Below are 20,220 nucleotides of genomic sequence, written 5' to 3' on the forward strand. Positions count from 1 at the left end.
AGTGCAAACTTTGCACACCTTTTCAATACCAGTTTCCTGGTATACATTCTATTTATTTCATACCATTTTTTTTTATCTAAAACCGTGACTATGATATTATTATGATTAGCACCATGTACCATATTCAGGGGCGGTTCTTTCATGAAGCATTGTGAGTCAGGGTGGGAACAATTAGAGGACGGCTCCCCTCCCAAATGTCTTTCACCTTGGCACTCCCCCTTCCAAGATGTGTGGCACCGCTTCACTCACCTGCTCAGCAATCTAGCGATGAGATCTCCGTCCGCCCATCCAGCGTTCTGTATCCATGGCTACAGCGGTGCCTCAAATGACCTGTTACATGCTCTAGGGTCACATGAGGCACTGCTGTAGGCAAGCAAGACTTCACGTGTGACTTGTGATCCCATCGCTAATCTGCTGAGAGCGAGTGAGTGATGCAAAGGGAGGTAAGCATAGCGCCAGTCTGTGGGAAGGGGTGCTTAAAGAGACTCTGAAGCGAGAATAAATCTCGCTTCAGAGCTCATAGTTAGCAGGGGCATGTGTGCCCCTGCTAAAACACCGCTATCCCGCGGCTAAACGGGGGTCCCTTACCCCCCAAAATCCCCTCCGTGCAGCCTGGGATCACTTCCTGATTGAGGCAGGGCTAACCGCCGCAGCCCTGCCCCACGCGCGTCTGTCAGCGCGTATCTCCGCCTCTCCCCCGCCTTCCTTCACTGAAAGGGGCGGGGGAGAGGCGGCAATGCGCCGCTGATAGACGCGACTGGAGGCAGGGCTGCAGCTGTTAGCCCTGCCTCTAGGAGTAGCAAAATCTACGACCAATTTGGTCGTTGATTTTGCGGGGGGGGGGGGGGGGGGAGGGTTGGGGGATAGCCGCGGGATAGTGGTGTTTTAGCAGGGGCACACTATGAGCTCTGAAGCGAGAACAGCGTCTCTTTAAGGGTCCCTCACAAGGTATTGCTTCATGCGGCAAAAAGTCTAGTACCGGCCTTGACCATATTACCCACTGGTCATGCGCCCTTTTCTCCCCCTCCCCTGGTTTTAATCGTGTTGTCTTACATTCTTGTTTAATAAAGATTCTTTATAATTTTGCATTATTATGTTGGGTGGAGCTCTCTAGTACCCCCAGCTTTTATGATTGTGTGGGAAATGATAATCTACCGCCTTTATGTAGGTTAAAAGTCGTGTAATTTAAAAGGCCCATGCGAAAGTCTAGAATTCCATAGATAACATTTCATTCTCACTCCTATTAGCCAATTATAGATTGGTTTTACTTCATTTTATTTTCATTAACCAAATATAGAGAGTTTTACAACAAATTAGGTTATTATAAAACAAAAACTTACAAAAATAAATATGAAACGGACATTTATATACAAATATTTTGCAATGTTGATTTCAATGTTCTATCCTGATTCGGTACAGTCGTCAAGAAGTTAACGTTTCCGCTTCTTTTTTGGAACTGGAATTTCTGTCAGAGATAAAATAATAATAATAATAATAAAGCATGAATACAGCGGGAATACAGCAAATCTTGTATATTCAAAAGGTGCTCATTAACTGTACAATTTTTAGTAAACGATTGTATTTTCGATCTTTCAGATTGTATTGTATGAAAACAGAGAGGCTGGTGGGCCAATCTATCTTGGATGATTGCAACATTGATTGTTTCCTTAAAAAAAAAAAAAAAAAATAGTCAACCGGCATGGCGGAGGTTTCCACAGATACGATCTTGAAAATGGATTAATCGAATCCCACCTTGGCTTCATTCTATTGGTCCACTTTCAAGCATTTCAAATTTGCATAATTCTGTATCAGCTTGGAATTAGAATTCCATTAACTATACCTCATTCCTAGTTGGTGCCATTAAAGTGGACCTGAACTTTTGCACAGGACACAAGGAAAACGGAGAAATGCACCCTGTATGAATTTAGAGAATTTAGCCTGTTTAATTCCCCCTCATTTGTGTCTAATCACAAGTTGTAATTTGACACAGGCTGTTAACACTATGGCCTCAATTCACTAAGATCATGCTAGAGATAATAAAGCAAGAGAAAACTTACCTCCACACGTGAGAGAGTTATCTTACCTCTTCATTCCTTAAGTTACCTCTCCTGTAGTTAATTTACCTCCTCTGTAGTTATTTTCACACGCAGTTAATTAACAGCCTGTCTTTAACTCTGGAGTTATTTTAAGGATTGGAGAGTTAATTTAAAGACAGAAGAGTTAACTTTAGGCTTGCCTGAGGTAAAATGTTTCCTGAATACTACATGCCTTATCACCATGGTAACAACTCTAGAAGAGTTATTAAAGACAAGAGATAAGCTTAGTGAATTGAGGCCTATGTCTGCTTCCATTTTAGTCTGTTACTGTATAGGGAGAGCTGCCTGCAGTCTATTCACAGTTGCTGATAAGTTGCTCTGAGGTAATATTAACTTGTAATATTAACTTCACAATAAATAAATTGAACCACTCAGAGGAAAAATACAGCTCATTAGATGCTTTGAGCTACAACTGCTGTCTGTGGTAACTATCTGAGGTAAAATTCATTTCTAGATTTAAAAAAAAAAAAAATGCGTTGCAAAAAAAAACAAAAACAAACAAACAAACAAAAAAAACTTCCCATTGAATACTTTATTTTTTATTTCGATCTTTTCTCTCAATTTGATTTTTCGGCATATTCATTTCCCCCAGATTTTCAGCCTAATCGAACGTTCGTGTATGGTACCTCGAAAACAACTATGCAGGTTTTTTCGATGTAACAGGATAAACGAACAAATTTATCTAATTGAAAAAAAAAAAAAAAAATTGTACCATGTAGGGGCACCATAGGGGGAGAGAGGAAATTGGAGCGCACCCAGAGTGTGCGCAATATATATTTTCCTTTCTCACACAAATACATTTACTGAAGAATGATCTCACCTTCACTGCTGGAAGAGGATGTTTCTTCGCTAATCGTTGGCATATTTGCAGTCTTCTTTTTCTTCTTCATCGTCAACTTCAGGTAAGCTGCAAAGCAAACACGCAAATCACTAACACTATTGTGGCTGGTAATACAGGACATTTCTCAGCTCCACCGTCGCCTATGTCTGCTACATCACTGCCAGGTTTCATTTATTTATAAACTTTATTTTCTGAAATCTAACAAATATATATAATGTATATAAAGTTGGATGAAACGCGATGTGATAGGCAAACAGTGGTATGTGATTTAAGATTTTGGATAGGCTGATTGTTTTTATTTTCTTTAATTACATTTTTGATATTGTATTGATTTATTCATCTATTATTATTATCATAATATATCCCAGGGTGAGACCATGTTCAACTTCTGCATCTCAGCTGTGATTTATCTTCATTCTTTTTAGGTACATCCCAGTAATAACATTGCTTTTTTTTTTTTAATTATCTGTATTCCCCCCCCCCCCCCCCTTCAACTTACACCTTGTGTGCCAGGTCTGTATACAGGACAGATCACTTCTTTCTTTCTGGGGTCATGCGTTTTATGCCCTATCCTACAAACAGTACAGTAGAATCTCATTATAGGAAACTCTGATATAGTAAATTGCGCAAAAGGTGGATCAGCGCAACACCAGGCCGCCTCCGAATGGCCTCCATCAGAGATGCGCTGAGCCCCCCCAGGAACTACAAACGCACCTTGAACCAAGGTGCGGTTGTAGTTCCTGGGGGGGCTCAGCGCATCTCTGATGGAGGCCATTCAGAGGCGGCCTGGTGTTGCGCTGATCCACCTTTTGCGCAATTTTCAATTTTATTTGATTAGCCGCACCCAGGCTATGCATATACATAGGTTAGGATTTAGTTAGTGTTAGGCCCCTCCCATGGAGGATTGACTTCTTCGCAGTGGGAGGGACGAGTACTTAATAGGTTGCATGCAAGCTGTTAATGGAAACCAACATCCTCCTCTAGTGGTAGACGGGTCATGTGTATGCTCGGTGTGTATTCGACCCCACAAGTGGGGCTTGCACTCTTTTGCAGGTAGGCACTAGTCTGTTTTTAAGTAGCGCTGCTCATTTCCTTGCTCTGATATAGTAAAACTCAGTCCTCTGGTCCCAACAAATGCGTCTGTTTAAAGATACAATGGCCTCAATTCTGGTAGGGTTTGCAAACAAATTACCTCAGGTGAAGTCATTTACCTCGTGAGGTAATGACATTTAGCAATTCTGGTAGATGTTATTCATGTTTTACCTCATGAGGTAAATTATGAGGTAATGAATGAAGTAATTTGCATTAATTTTACTAAAAATAGCTATTCTCATGGGAATTAGGAGGCATGTTAGCACATAATTTACCAATCAGTTTAAGACTTGTCTGTACCTGGAGGTAAAGTCAATTTGTATGCATTTTGCAGTTTTTAGTCTAGTTCCTATTGCTGTCTTAGTGTCGCTCCTATTCAGGCTATGTAATAGAAAAGAATAGTAAAAAAAAAAAAAAAAAACAGTAAAACTTTGTAGTTTTATTTTTTTAATATATAAAGGATGCCTATAAATATACTTTTCACAGGCTGCTACATAAGCAGACCCCCCCCCCCGCAAAAAAAAAAACTTCCAAAGACTATTCTAACTTATGGAAGACAATACTACTATTTACTGCATGCTTACCGCTGAAATACCTCATGTTTTTACCTCACTTTATGCATTTACTGTATATTCCTGCGTATAAGACTACTTTTTAACCCTTGAAAATCTTCTGAAAAGTTGAGGGTCGTCTTATACGCCGGGTGTCATTGATGCCGGGTGATACGCCCTATCCTGTTACCGCCTCTCAGATCTCCCTGCTGAGGGAGCGCAACCTATTCTTCCATACCGCTCTGATAAACAGGTAGACAAGGAGAGTTGACCAATGCAACAAGTCAATTGACTATATACTGTTATATACTGGGTAACACATACATTATAGCACCAGTATCTGTTCATACACAGCACCAGTACATGATTTTTTAATTTTTATTTTAATTTGGTGAGCGTTGGAAGAGGGGTAGTCTTATACGGCGAGTATATCCCAAACTCTATATTTTAACTGGAAAAGTTGGGGGGGTCGTCTTATATGCCCAGTTGTCTTATACGCCGGAATATACGGTACCTCATGTTCGGAAATGGAGAAAAATCTTTCAGAATTGCTAGTGGAAAATACTTCATGAGGTATTTTACCTACAAAAAAAATATTTACCTCACATAGCTACCAGAATTGAGGCCATTTTGTATGACCAATTCTGATATAGTAAACTTCTGATTTAGTAAACTACTTTTGCTGGTCCCTAGGAGTTAACTAGAAAGATAATACAGTAGAATCCCTTTACAAAGGCTGGTACACACAACACAATTTGTTGTCAGGTCAACTGGTCGAATTGATAATTTTCACACTAAGGGCATTTCTGCCCTTTTTTCAAGCGCAGGCGATTTTCAAAATCGCCCTAAAAATGCTTGTGCAATGATTCCCTATGAGAGAGTTCACAGCTGAACGATTTGTTTCCGATCCGATCAGCAAAGCGGTGCCTGTGCCATTTTGCCTCAATGGAAGGTACAGGAAAAAACACAAACGCTCACAAAATTGCTTTGTGCAGTGATTGTGTGAGTGTTTTCAAGGATAATACATTGTATTTATTCTTTTCCGGGTCAAAGAGTTCACTTCCTGACTTGCGTCAGGGAGTGAATTACAAAACCGCTCTGGAAAAGCGCTTTTACCAGAAATGCAGCGTGCAGTGGAGCGCCGGGGTGGGGGGGGGGGGGATGCTTGCGTTTTTGATTTTAAGTGTGAATGAGGCCTCAATGAGATTACTTCACCGAACAATAGGAATGCTCAGGAACTCCTTGCTCTCAGTTCAGTTGTGCCGTATTAAATCTGCAACATATTTATACAGCACGACATCTTCCGCTGCACTGTACTGAGTATGTGGTCTTGTCATCTAAAAGAAAGCAGCATTCTGCGCATGTGCAGCACGGGAAAATCGGTACTGCGCATGCACAGACCGCTAACAGGAACCGTAGTGCATTGAGGGTGCGTTCGGCACAGAGGCCGTGCATGCGCAGCAGCCACCGACTGGCCACGACCATCCAGCTTTGAGGGGTCGCTGGCACAGGCACAGGATGACCGCAGGGGGCTGCAAGAATCCGCAGGAAAGTTAAACTGTTTTTTTCCCCCACTAAAATAACCATTTAACTGTGCCTCAGAGCGGCTCACCATCTAATCCCTACCATAGTCATAGGTCTATGTATGTAACGTGTAGTGCAGGGCTGCCCAATAGGTCGATCGCGATCTACCGGTAAATCGCGACTGCCTGATTGGTTAATCGTGGCCTCATCCCATTGAATTTTGCGGACGGCAGCTGTAGAACGCGGCCGCTTGGGAGGAGAGAGGTGCGGCTGAGAGGCCAGGGGCAACGCTGCCATGATGCAGTGTCATGGCTGGGGGCGGCACTGGAGGCAACACTTCTGCCTCCACTCACGCTGCCCGCCGGAGCGCTCCCTCAGCCACCTGATGTGCAGTGATCTCCGCTGGTGATGTAGGCGGTGAGGACGAGGTGTCATGGCTGCGCGCAGTGCTGCTGCACATGGCCTATTTCCCAATGCAGTGCGAGCGGTGCTGGGGAGCTGGCCGGTGCTGCAGGTGACAAAGAGGGTGGACAGTCAATTGCTGGTTCCCAAATGGAAACTGTCACTAATTTCAATAGCCGGTTTCAGTATTTGCTGTGGCTGAATCGTAATTGTGGCTTGTGCTTTGGAAGAATTTGTATGAGGAGATGGCAAAAAGGAGATACCAACAGGCTGTGTCTGCTGTACTCCAGGCAGCCGCGGCTGAGGGAGTGAAGACCAAGACAAGCCACAGATGCCACCGCTGAAGCTGGAGGGAGGCAAGTGATAACGTATGCCCGCCCTATACCTAGCTAACCTGTACTGAAGGCACATATACAAACTCTGTGCAGATAGTGCTCTGGCTAGGATTCAAATCAGTGTGCTGCAAAAGCAAGGGAAGGGTTTTAATTACTATGCCACCATGCTGCCGACTTCTGAACATTGAGGCTACGTTTCCACTGTAGCGTGACATTTTCGCCTGCAAAAAAACTCGTATAACATTTTTCTGATTGGGGAAAATTTGCATGTAAATTTGTACGCTTTTTATGCGAATTTTCGTACGCGAAAATTCCCATTAGTTAAAGAGTAACGGTCAGGCTGCAGAAGCTAATTTAAACCTCTATTCTCCTGTGTTAAACAGTTTAGAAGGAAGCCAAAAAGCCATTAGTGAAGATAAAAATCTCAGTTACCTTTGATGTGTGCTTATCAGCAAAATCTGTTAGACCCAAGAGGACGCAAGCCGCATACTATACTGCAAAGCATTCTGGGGCCCTCCCCTCGGCTGCTAATGAGACGTTACAGCAGCTTGTAATCAGTCCAGCGCGTAGCACTGATAAATCTCCGGGCAGAGTACACTGCAGGAGTCAGCTATTGTTCCTAGCCACATGGCTCATTAATATTCACTGCACACTGTGTTATTCAGTAGGAGCTTTTCTGTGATCAGGAAGCAGCCAGGACATGAGGACACATTTGGCAGAAAAACATGGAGCCTGCCATGAGCTGTCAGGAGCATCTATCTCTGCATATACTATATACAAATTCTGTGAAATCCAAACGTGGACAGTGAAATGCATATGTAATGTAAGTACAGCCAATCTTTAGCTACTGATATATGTGTTTATTTTCTCTGAGACCTTATACCTAACAGCTCCTCTTTAAATATGCATAATCTGCCTAGTAACAGCTTAGTCATGACTGTTGACCACTTCCTGTAACCATGGATCTAATGCGAATTTTCAGGCAAGTAACGCGAAAATTCGCATTGCCTATACAAAGCATTGTACGCGAATCGTATGCGGTGTCCAAAGAAATAATACAGGACCTCACTTTTTTCATGCGTACGAACGCTAACGAAAATTCGCATTAAATGGAAACAGCCCCATTCACCACCGTCAGTTGCAAAATCAATGCAAATTTTCTGAGAGAAAAATCTGACACAAACCGCACAAGTGGAAACCTAGCCTTAGACATTCACTGTAGGCATCCTCTGACTGTGCAGTTTTCTACATCCTCTTTTGGTTGAGCATTCATAACATATATAGAATAAGGCTTTGCTCTGTGAAATGTGTAGAGATGGATGTATATAATGGATATCCTGAATGAACTCCAGTGTTGTATACATGCATTTGTGTGTGTTATTTGTGTGAGGTATACATCAGATAACCGTGGTGTATATAGATCACCCTGTAAATTGAACCAAGTTAGTGAAAATAGTTGAAGTTTATCCCCATGATCGTCATGTTTAAGATCTTATTGGGTACAGCCTGCCTGTCCTGCTTTGGCAGGTCACTGATCTGTGGGTCACTAAACTGTTACTGTGCGTTTATAAACATAATCCATCATATTACACCAGATATACAGGGGTTGATAACAGCCCAGTATAGTGTGTAACTGGTTTGTTCCCCAGTTGGAAATCACTAATGTAGTGACAGTCTCTCCACTATATTATGCAATCTATCCCCAATTAGATTGAAATAAAAATAAATATTCTGAGAACAGTGATGGATGCACAGGGGTGCACATATGGTGCATCTTAACCGATTACGGACCGACTCAGTACAAATCTACGTCGGGCGGGTGGCGCTGCGGTTCTGACCAGACGTAAGCTCTACGTTCCATTCACCGCGCGCCCCCGCCATTACTGCCGCTCTGTCCCCGCCACAATGTGCTGCCCTGCTGCCTCTGACGGCAGAGCACTGTGAGCCGGGCAGAAGCAGTTTTCATTGGCTCCTGGCCCTGTCTTTACTGTAAGCCAATCCCATTGAGTGACAAGGTCAGGAGCCAATGAAAGAGGCGGCAGAGAGAGCAGCCTGCGGCGGGGACAGACCGGCGTGACCAGCGGGAGCGACGGATTATTGCGGCAATTCGTTGGTACGCGCGTTTTAGTGTACCAGCAGCCTCTGGTCCTTAGGGGGCAGAGGCTGCTGGTACTGGGGCTGCTGGTACCGAAGTGGTTAAAGGATCTGGGAGCGGTTCCACTCCCATCCTCCCCCTCCCCCAACTGTAACTGCGGTCTATCATGAGATCTGTTTTTGTTTACTGGGATGTGCATGCTGCCTAATTATGTTGTTTGGGGAAACCAGCCTCATTTTATTATGCTGCCTAGATTTCTTTGTGGAACATGCCGCTTCCTAGTTATTAAGGGGATATTCTGCTGCCCGATTACATTTTTTATGGTGACAAGCTTCCTAATTGTTATTTGTGGATCATGTATATGTTGACCTATTGCCAGGCATGATTCTTTCAGGTCATGTTTCAGATCAACTTAGACACAGCCAATTCAAGGTGAGATTATAACATTCACATGTAAGGGGAAAGAGCAACAACCGCTCTATTCTATCAGTAAAGCTACATCCATTTTTGCCACTGAAATACAGAGGGTGCATTTTCTTTGGGTGCATTTACGTGTGTAAAAATGCATAGTAAAATGCATACATGCTATGAGCATGAGAATAGTGTACATGTCAGCCCACTGCCCATACAATCCTATGGGCCTGTTCACATGTCTGCGTTGTAACGGATCACGTTATTCCAACTCACTGCACGCAAGCTTTGTATTAAAGTTTATGATCAGTCTATTGCAGTTCACATGCTCATCATACCGCGTGCATTAAAGAGAGTCTGAAGCGAGAATAAATCTCGCTTCTGACCTCATAGATAGCAGGGGCATGTGTGCCCCTGCTAAAACGCCGCCATGCCGCGGCTTAACGGGGGTCCCTTCACCCCCAAATCCCCTCCGTACAGCCGGGGAGCGCTTCCGCATTGGGGCAGGGCTAACCGCCGCAGCCCTGCCTCATGCGCGTCTATTAGACACGTAACTCCGCCTCTCCCCCGCCCCTCTCAGTCTTCCTTCACTGAGAGGGGCGGGGGAGAGGCGGCGATGCGCGTCTGATAGACTTGCTGAAAGGCAGGGCTGCAGCCGTTAGCCCTACCTCCAGGAAGAGAACATTTTACGACCAAGTTGACGACCAAGTTTTGCGGGGGAGGGTTTGGGGGTAAAGGGATCCCCGCTTTGCCACGGGATAGCGGCGTTTTAGCAGGGGCACACATGCTTTATTTATTCTCGCTTCAGAGTCTCTTTAACCACTTACCGACCGCACACTCATACCGTGCGGCGGCAAAGTGGTAGCTGGAGGACCAGCGACGCAGATCTGCGTCGCCAGGTGCCTCCCTAATTAATCAGGAAAGGCCGCTCGCGCGAGCGGCCGTTTCCTGTTATATCACGGAGCGGGTCTCCGTGAATAGCCTGCGAGCCGCTGATCGCGGCTCGCAGACTAAATGTAAACGCAGGAGATGTATGTCTCCTCTGTTTACATTGAACAGCGCTGCTGCGCAGCAGCGCCGTAAGGCAGATTGGCGATCCCCAGCCAATCAGCAGCCGGGGATCGCAGCCATGTCACAGGCTGCACAGGAAGGATAGCGTCCTGTGCAGCGCGGATCACCAGGGGGGACAGGTAGGAGAGGGAGGGGGGAATTTCGCTGCGGAGGGGGGCTTTGAGGTGACCCCCCCCCCCGCAACATGCCTGCCGACCGGAGCGATCAGACCCCCCCCTGCACATCATCCCCATAGGGGGGAAAAAAAGGGGGGCGATCTGATCGCTCTGCATGCCACCTGATCTGTGCTGGGGGCTGCAGCCCACCCAGCACAGATCACAAAAAAACACGCTGGTCCTTAAGGGGGGGTAAAGGCTGGGTCCTCAAGTGGTTAAGCAACAGCACACTGAGAATCCAGCTTAAAGGTAGCCATACACCTAGCGATGATGGGCAGATTCGACCAAGAAACAAATCTCTCTCTAATACGATTAGAGAGATCTGTTGGCTGCCTATACACCGCAGGCCGATTCCCGATCGATTTCATGCTGAAATCTCTCAGGATTCCCCTAATGTGCTGTAAGTGTGCGTTTATACATTACCTGAGCCCGTCCACCTTCCGCAGCTCTTCTATTAGCCACATACACGCTGCACGGGACAGGAAATGCGTTAACGCACACAGCACATTTATACTTTGCGGGAACAGCGGCGGGGGTTTCATCACGTCTCTCCTGATATCACTCGCTGTTACCGCTGTGCACTCGATCGAGCAAGTCGGCCCTACATCTTGCAGCATGTCTGACCAATTAATGCGACCAATTTCGACCCAAAATAAGTAGCACCGTCGATCGGACATGCACTTGGCGGCAGAGATTTTCATCCAATTCCGATTACAATAATTGAATTGGATGGTCGACTGTCTGCCAAGTTGCCTGATGTATGCCTTACCTTAAGAGTGGTGTGGTCATGTCCGTATAGTAATGCCCGGTACACATCATGCAATTTCCCATCAGAAATGGGTCGATAGATAATTTACGACAGGTCCGATATGATTACTGATCTTTTTTCTGATCAATTTTCTGATCACTTCTATGCAAATTGATCAGAAAAACGATCGGAAATCAGACCAGACCTGTCGGAAATTATCTATCGACCCATCTATCTTACGAGAAATTGCATGGTGTGTACCAGGCTTAAGGCACTGTGAAGTGTAATGATAGCATGTTCTGTGGCAATGGAGGCATGATGCTACACACAGTAACTGACAGGCTAGATCAGGCATGGGCAAACTTGGCCCTCCAGCTGTTACGGAACTACAAGTCCCACAATGCATTTGCCAGTGTTCTCCCCAGGCCTTTTTAGCCGGGTGCTCCACCCGGCTAGTTTTGGTGAGCACCCAGGTGTCATCAGCTCACTTCCTCCTCTGCTGTAAGCAGAGTTGTGCAGAGAAGCATCATCCCTGTAATCCCTCATCTCGCTCCACCCGGCTACTTCTTCATGCCACCATGCTGGAAAAAAATTCTGGGGAAAGCACTGCATTTGCCTTTATGAGTCATGACTGTGGCTCTCAGACTCCTGCAATGCATTGTGGGACTTGTAGTTCCGTAACAGCTGGAGGGCCAAGTTTTCCCATGCCTGGGCTAGATCGTAGGTTAGGCATCTCGGGCAACATACTTTGCTTCTGTGCTTCCTTGGTGGCCCTCCTCTTCTGGTTGTTCTGTTTATTATTCTCTGCTTGTGTGTTCACCTTCTCAGAGCCAGAATCAGAAGAGGCCAGATGGACCTGACGGTGCCTTCTGGACTTCACAGCCTACATGGAAGGCACACAAACATAAGAGCAATACAGGTTATAGAAAACATACACAGCCTCAGGGAAAGCGTTTTCTCAGTAAGAAAGCAGCAACACTTTCAAAATTATGAAAAAAAATTTTAAAGCACGTCCGAATTTTGAGCTATGCCCCCTCCTGTTCACCGCTGACAAGTGCATGCTCTGTCCAATCCACATGCCTTCTTCTGAGCGCATGCGTGGTTAGGAATGTTCCAAACTGCACATGCCCAGAACATTCCTATGTGCAGTTGCTGTGCACAGCTGGTCTGGGGCGATATCGAAGAGGGAGCGCATAGTGGACAGAGCATTGGCCTGCTCCTACTGTGTCCAACAATGAAAGCTTTGAACGTGGTGCCGAGCTCCAACATGGATGGGAGACCCGGCAAACCTGAGTGGCCACACAGTTTATGGGGACACTAAAAAAAAGCTCCAAGTAGGGCCACCTCATACATTTTGACCTTTAAAGGACAACTGAATTGGGAGGGATATGGAGGCTGCCATATTTACTTTATTTTATGCAATTCCAGTTGCCTGGCTATCCTGCTGATCCTCTGCCTCTAATACTTTTAGCCATAGGACCCTGAACAAGCATGCAGCAGATCAGGTGTTTCTGACATTATTGTCAGATCTGACAACATTAGCTGCATGTTTGTTTCTGGTGTTATTCAGACACTACAGCAGCCAATAGATCAGCAGGACAGCCAGGCAACTGGTATTGTATACATACTTGCTCTACTTACTTAACATATGTATTGCTCAACTTAGACATTACTAACCTGGGCTAATCTACCTCGTGTATATTTTTCTCGCTTCATGGAAGTACTGCATGCCCCCCGCTCTCATGGTCCTCTTCTCTCTAAATTTCATTACTTTTTTCTATTCCTTCTTCTGTACTCTATTCATTCTCATACCTTTTATCTACGGCTTGTTAACTTGCCAAGGCATAAACCTACACAGCTTAGCTTCAATACCATACCCCCGAGATATCACCTTTTGTGGACAATTCTACAACAGTTAGACCTTTCTTTGTTTGTAATAAAGATCCTGCTTCACAGGAAGCAGGACCTCATGAGCACTTGTTGCACTGACGGGTTGGCAGCTCTGCCCAGCCATATTTGGTGTTGTGAATGGGCAGTTGCTGTCCTCCCCAGCGGGGTTGAAAATTTTTAGTACATTGGCTCTTCAACATTGAGTTACTACACTTGGGGGATACCGTTATATGATTATTACCTGTTATGCCTATGTCAATATACAATGCATTTTTCCTATACTATTGTTTGTTCGGATATAGCAATGCTTAAAATGACACAGTAGTTCTACTGTTAATTTTGTTCTTGTGCTTGTTAAAACTAATAAAAACTATTGAAAATAACATATGTATTGCACTATCCACGTTTTGATCTTGGTGATTTTTCTACAGTAAAAAAAAAAATCCTTCTTAGCATTTTCCATTTTAACTATAACTATTTTGAAGCCAATCCTGATGTCATTTCCTCCCTTATTCTCCTCTGCCTGATCGTGTATGCATTACTACCCTCCACTATAGAAAGTGCATTGTCTAAGCATAAGAAATATTGGAAAATCAGAAAGGAACCGAGGTGTGGGAGGGGAAAACAGGAGGGAAAGAGGCTTTAGCCAATCAGGCTGCATTAGTGAAGTCTGAGGGGAAAGTAGAGAAGCAAAAAAGGACAACCCAGCATGCCCTGCAACTTCCTTTGTGTGGCAGATGTACCAAATAAGAGTCAGGTAAACTAGGGAATTATCATCTGTCAACAAGAAAAGTAATAGCGATTTTAACTCTTGGATTGCCTGGTTAGCATCCTTATTACTGGTTTACCAGATTCAAATAAAGAATTGACTTTTGATTTTATGCCCGACAGTTACACTTTAAAAGAAAATTAATATGGCAGCCTCCATATCCCACTTACTTCAGGTGTCATTTAAGGGTATCTGAATTCTGTCTTTTAAATCAAAAGGTTGCAGATTGTCCCCTGAACTGGCTCACATAGCTTTATATTTTCTCCCCATGAGAGATTAATTTCAGCTTGCACACAAATGTAATGTAAATTGTATGCAGCTTGGAATTGGGACAATGAAAATCAATAGGAAGTGCATTTCATTCGCTCAGTTTCTAGCTGCATGAAATCTGCATTAAAGTGATATGAAACTCAGCACTTCCTCTTTGTTCTAAAAGATTATTTACAGCATAAAATCTACTACCAAAAAAAAAAAAAAAAAAAAAATTTTTTTTGTACAACAGGAGATATTGGCAGTGCTTCCAAATACAGGCTGCACCCGAGTTGACCAGCTGCATAGATGTGCAGAGCCCAAAACACGGGCAGATTACACAACTTGCATTCAAATCAGCAGTAAAAGAGGAGGTTTGCTTCAAGGACAGCCTGTGCACAGATTGTTCAATACTAGACTCTTCCACGACGTTGATGTGTCCTGTCAGAAGAGACCTAACCACTAGCTAACAGTTAAGAACATAGTATGGATCTGAGGCTGCTAGCCATAAATCAGGGGTGTTACACTCAGACAGGGGGCTAAAATGAAAAAAAAAAAAAATCTTAGACCAGGTCGAGGGCCAAAAGTCATATTTATCCCCCCCCCCCCCCTGTATAGGAAGCCAGGCATAGGTGCCCCCAGTATAGGTAGCCAAGAATAGGTGCCCCCAGTATAGGATAGTCAGGCATAGGCGCCCCAGTATATGTAGACAGGCATAAGTGCACCCAGTACAGGTTAGCTAGGTAGGTGCCCCCAGTATTTGTAGACAGGCAAAGGTGCGCCCAGTACAGCTTAGCTAGGTAGGTGCCCCCAGTATAGGTAGGCATAGGTGCACCCAGTATAGGTTAGCTAGGTAGGTGCCCCCACAGGCATACGTGCACCAAGTGCAGGTTAGCTAGGCAGGTGCCTCCAGTATAGGTAGACAGGCATACTTGCACCCAGTATAGGTTAGCTAGGTAGTACCCCCAGTCGGTAGCAAGCCTGCCCCCCGCTCCTTCACCTCATGGAGTCAGCGGCCCGTCCTGAACCCCAGTCCGCTCCCCTGATCATCTTTGCAGCATGCCGTGTGGCATACAGCACAAGCATCAGTGGTGACGTGAATACAGGAGAGTGGTTCCCTTACTTCCTGTGTACGTGCCTACTAGGTGGAGCCGCTCTTCCGTCTTTGCGCCGTTGTGCTGATTCCTGTGCTGCATGCCGTGCCGCTGGACAGGCTGTGAAAATGATCAGGGGAGCGGAATGGGGTTCAGGACAGGCTGCTGACTCCATGAGGTAAAGGAACGGCGGCTAGGGAGAAAGTAACCGCACTCCTTAGAGTAACCCCACTATGACTTGTACGAGGAGGGTGGGCAAAGCAAATAAAATGTAAGCAACACATATGCTGCTCGGTTCTGTGCTTTTACTTAACTGCATCATAAAATACACCATTACACCTTACCTGTGTCACTGAGGTATAAGTCTTGGATTTTATTTCAGCCAAAACTCGAGCCCTCTCAGAACCCTAAAAAAAAAAAAAAAAAAAAGAAGTGCGGACCCATCAGCCATTAGAAACCGTATTGTACTTGGTCTAAAACAACTTCATACATCATCTATTTCAAGTATAATTAAAGAGACACTGAAGCGAAAAAAAAATTATGATATTATGATTTGTATGTGTAGCACAGCTAAGGAATAAAACATTAAGATCAGATACATCAGTCTAATTGTGTCCAGTACAGGAAGAGTTGAGAAACGCCAGTTGTTATCTCTATGCAAACAAGCCATTAAGCTCTCCTACTAAGTTAGTGGTGCAGAGGGCTGTTATCTGACTTTTATTATCTCAACTGTTCCTGGACTATTTACTTTTCCTCTGCCAGAGGAGATGTCATTACTTCACAGACTGCTCTGAAATAATCATTTTGAATGCTGAGTGTTGTGTAATGTGCACATATTATAGAATGATGCAATGTTAGAAAAAACACTATATACCTGAAAATAAAAGTATGAGAATATTTTCTTTGCTGCTAATCTTCTAGTAATTATTCATAGTACACAACCAATTCATTATATCATATTTTTTTTTTCGCTTCAGTGTCTCTTTAATGTGCATTAAATAAAGCATCACAGAACTTAGCAAAGCGACAGTAACAATGCTTAAATTTCCTGTCCAGTCAAATATTTTTTTCTCCACTCACCCTAGTGGAATAAGCCTGCCTATGCCATGCTCTCCAACAACAGGGTAATTAGCCACACCAGGTGAGTTTTGATTAGGAGGAATGGTGATCATCAACTTAACACCTTTCCTCACTTCCTCCCGGATGGACAGTCACAACTACAACGTGCAGACGCAGTCAATCAACAATTAATAAACTTGATGGTTCAGAATATCCTACTGTTACCCCACTTGGTTTGGGGAATGATGGAGAGGGGGGTGTATTTAGTGAGCCAGAAGTCACACTAATGTAGATATTGTTCAACAAAGTTTTGGTGCCAATCCAATAATACTACAGAGTTTTTAATTAAAAATGACCTGAACTCAGAACTTCGTCTCTGCTCTATAACCGATGCATAACCTTTAAAGAGACTCTAACAAAAAAAAAAAAAGTTACCTTGGGTGGTACTCACTCCCGGGGGTGGAAGCCTTAGGGTCTCAATGAGGTTTCCTCATCCCTGTAGCTGCAGGCAATCCAGCACTCGCTCCCCCGAAGCGTCCCGCAATCCTGGCTCGACAAGCCTGACAAGGCTTAATACATTTACCTTCCCTGGCTCCAGCACGGAGATAGGCGGCTCTCAGCACGGAGATAGGTGGCTCTCAGCACGGAGACAGGCGGAAATAGCCGATCTCCGTCGAGTGCACTCTACTACGCAGGCTCAGGAGACTTGCGCCTGTGCAGTAGAGCGAAGAAAAAAGAAAGAAAGAATCAAGTGTATCAGCACACCGTTTTAGAATGCTTAACGCTCCTTTTATTGAGCTATGCGTTCCATAAGGAAATAGAAGCCGACAATTGTTTCGGGGGCCACGCAGGGTCCCCCTTCATCAAGGCGTATGGTAACCATGATTCTTTGTTTGCAATTGGGACATGCCTACGTCCTAGTATCAAGCACCCGATCCACAGTTGATGGAGTGCCTTCTACGATTTCTATAACTTGTGCAGTAGAGCGGACCGATAGCGATCGGCTATTTCCGCCTGTCTCCGAGCGGAGAGCCGATACTGCGCCTGCGCTGGAGCCGGGAAGGTAAATATTTACATCCCCGCTGTTCGGAGGGGCACAGCAAGAAAGCCGTGGGACACAGGAGGATGGGGGAAGCCTCCATAGGATCTGGAGGCTTTCCCCACCAGAGGCGAGTACCCCCCAGGGGAACTTTTTAGTTACAGGTTGTTTTTTAAAGAAAAACCCTTTGTGTTATAGCCAATACAAATCCTGCAATAAATCTGCAGTGTGTCCACTTCCTGCCTTTATGGAAGCAGACGTATTGTTAACATCCTGTGTTAATCAATTAGCTCTCTGACGTGGCAGTCATGTGACGATCAAATTACAACGTGTGCTTAATCAGAGATGAGGGGGAATTAGCCAGACAAAACTCTAAATACATACAGGGTGCATTTCTCTAGGTTTTCCTTCTGTCCTCTGCAAGAGTTCAGGTCCACTTTAAGGGATTGGTGTTGAAGGGTTAATTTTTACCAAACGTTGATCTTTAATAAAAATGTGCATTTTTATAGTCCTTTTAATGGCGGTTTGAGTCCTTTTCTTTTATGCATATTGGGAGCTGAACCAAGGACTCGATACTGCATGGCTAGAGTCCTGATCACAAAGTCACAGTGCTGCCCTCCAGTTATGTGTGGAGGTTTGCAATTAGAATCTCTATGTAGCTGTGCATCTCGGTATAACATGTTAGCATTTTATAAAGCATAATAATAATTGCAGCTCTGCTCGCTTAGAATACTGAGATCATTTCCAGCCTAGAACAACAATACATGCTGTGAGCTGTGACTCAATTCTGTGAACATAGCAGGTAGAGCAGTATAAAATATACAAGACACAGAACATTTGTATTGCTCTTTGCTCCTGGCGGACTCAAAACAGAGCTGCAGCCACTGGGGCGCACTCTATAGGCAGTAGCAGTGTTAGGGAGTCTTGCCTAAGGTCTCCTCAATAAATAGGTGCTCGCGAACAGGTAAAGCCAAGATTTGAACCCTGGTCTCCTGCGTCAGAGGCAGAGCCATTTAAGTGTTCCAGAGATGAACTAAACTAAAGATTTGATACTTATCCGGGGCTTCCTCCCGTCCCGTAAACACGTGCAAGTCCCTCGCCATCATCCTGCAGTCTGCCATTCAGCGGCAATCAGCCCTGGTAACTTTCTCAGTGATAGTAGTCCAGGTCTACTGCGCATGCACAGTTGCTCCGCGCATGCGCAGAATACCCGGAATGAACGCAAGTGAGCAAGTTACCGGGGCTGATCGCAGCGGAACAGCAGACCGAGGAAGGATGGCGAGGGACTCGCACGTGTTTATGGGGCGGGAGGAAGCCCCTGGTAAGTATCGATTCTTTAGTTTAGTTGATCTCTAGTTTTCTTTAACCGGTACACTATCCAGCCATATATACACACATGAATTTAATCATCATGGATTGGGTGTTCTGTACAAGGGCTGAAAAATCACCTCAGATTCTTGAGATGTACCTTCTTTCTCCTCCTCACTTTGAACTCGGAGTGCCTAATAGAAGAAAAAGAGGTTATTTATTCAGCAGATAAATCAGTTTAGTATATTAGTAAATCTTGTACTGGGCAGCACTGGCAGTGGTTAGCGCTCTCGCCTTGCAGCGCTGGGTCCCCGGTTCGAATCCCAGCCAGGTCAACATCTGCAAGGAGTTTCTATGTTCTCCTGTGTCTGTGTGGGTTTCCTCTGGGCACTCCGGTTTCCTCCCACATCCCAAAAACATACAGATAAGTTAATTGACTTCCCCCTAAATTGGCCCTAGACTATGATATATACACTACACGATACATACATAGACATATGACTATTGTAGGGACTAGATTGTGAGCCCCTCTGAGGAACAGTTAGTGACAAAAAGTATATACTCTGTACAGCGCTGCGTAAGATGTTGGCGCTATATAAATTCTTAAATAAATACTAGCTTACTTCATACAGAACTTTAAACACCAGCATCTCACCAGGGATGGAACGTTATTGCATTGTGAAATCTGTGATAAGTTTTTTCCTTCATGAAATGTAGGTATGTAGGAAATAGATCTATGGGAATAAAGCATGCTAGTGGTACCAGTAATCTCTCAATCACTTTCTGTGGGTCAAAGGAGTTCTAGCAAGCAGTTATCAAACTTAACTAGTAGCTCTAGCCCTCTCTGCATTAATTCATAACCGATCGCCAAGACTGGATTTACACTCCAGGAGCTTGTGGACACTGAGATTGTAGTGCCTTAAACTCCACCCCTCAACAGACCACACCCCCAACCCTGGCCCTTATTTTCTTATATTACATAAAGAGCTAAATGTACATGAGCCTAGCAGCAGTGTAATTCAAAGATCGTGCGTGCCCAGAAAAAAATCTTAGATAAGGCTACCTCTACTTAGTTACCATACATACAAAACAGGCTACACACAGACGGGGGCAGAGTTATCCACAACTAAATCGCCACTTTTTCATTGCCTCATGCCCAAGGCGGCAAATGGCTGTGTGGCCAGAAAGCACAGCTGATCTGCACTGCAGAGACAGAGGGAGGAGGATGAAATACCCACACTGCCCACCATGCTTCTCACACTGTTACAGGATGCTCTGATTAAAGGACAACTGAAGCAAGAGGGATATGGAGGCTGACATTTATTTCCTTTTAAAGGGTTACTGTAGGAGGGTCAGGGGAAAATGAGTTGATGTTATCCGGGGCTTCTAATGGTCCCTTGCAGGCATCCTGTGCCCGCGCAGCCACTCATCGATGCTCCGGCCCCGCCTCCGGTTCACTTCTGGAATTGCAGACTTTAAAGTCTGAAAACC

General features: G+C 44.7%; 1 protein-coding gene across 1 annotated transcript in view; it reads right to left on the reverse strand.

Annotated features, from left to right (window-relative positions):
- Positions 1 to 1,269: 1,269 nt before the first annotated feature.
- The window catches only part of SNAPC1 (small nuclear RNA activating complex polypeptide 1), a 37,943-nt gene continuing 18,992 nt past the window's right edge, over positions 1,270 to 20,220 (reverse strand). The window contains exons 7-11 of the mRNA XM_068252093.1: positions 18,870 to 18,923; positions 15,668 to 15,730; positions 12,069 to 12,204; positions 2,917 to 3,003; positions 1,270 to 1,465 (exon numbers count right to left, since the gene is read on the reverse strand). Coding sequence (XP_068108194.1) covers positions 1,431 to 1,465; positions 2,917 to 3,003; positions 12,069 to 12,204; positions 15,668 to 15,730; positions 18,870 to 18,923 — 375 coding nt within the window. The 3' untranslated portion in view covers positions 1,270 to 1,430. The remainder of the gene's footprint in view (positions 1,466 to 2,916; positions 3,004 to 12,068; positions 12,205 to 15,667; positions 15,731 to 18,869; positions 18,924 to 20,220) is intronic.

Source organism: Hyperolius riggenbachi, chromosome 9, assembly GCF_040937935.1.
Source record: "Hyperolius riggenbachi isolate aHypRig1 chromosome 9, aHypRig1.pri, whole genome shotgun sequence".
NCBI lineage: Eukaryota > Metazoa > Chordata > Amphibia > Anura > Hyperoliidae > Hyperolius > Hyperolius riggenbachi.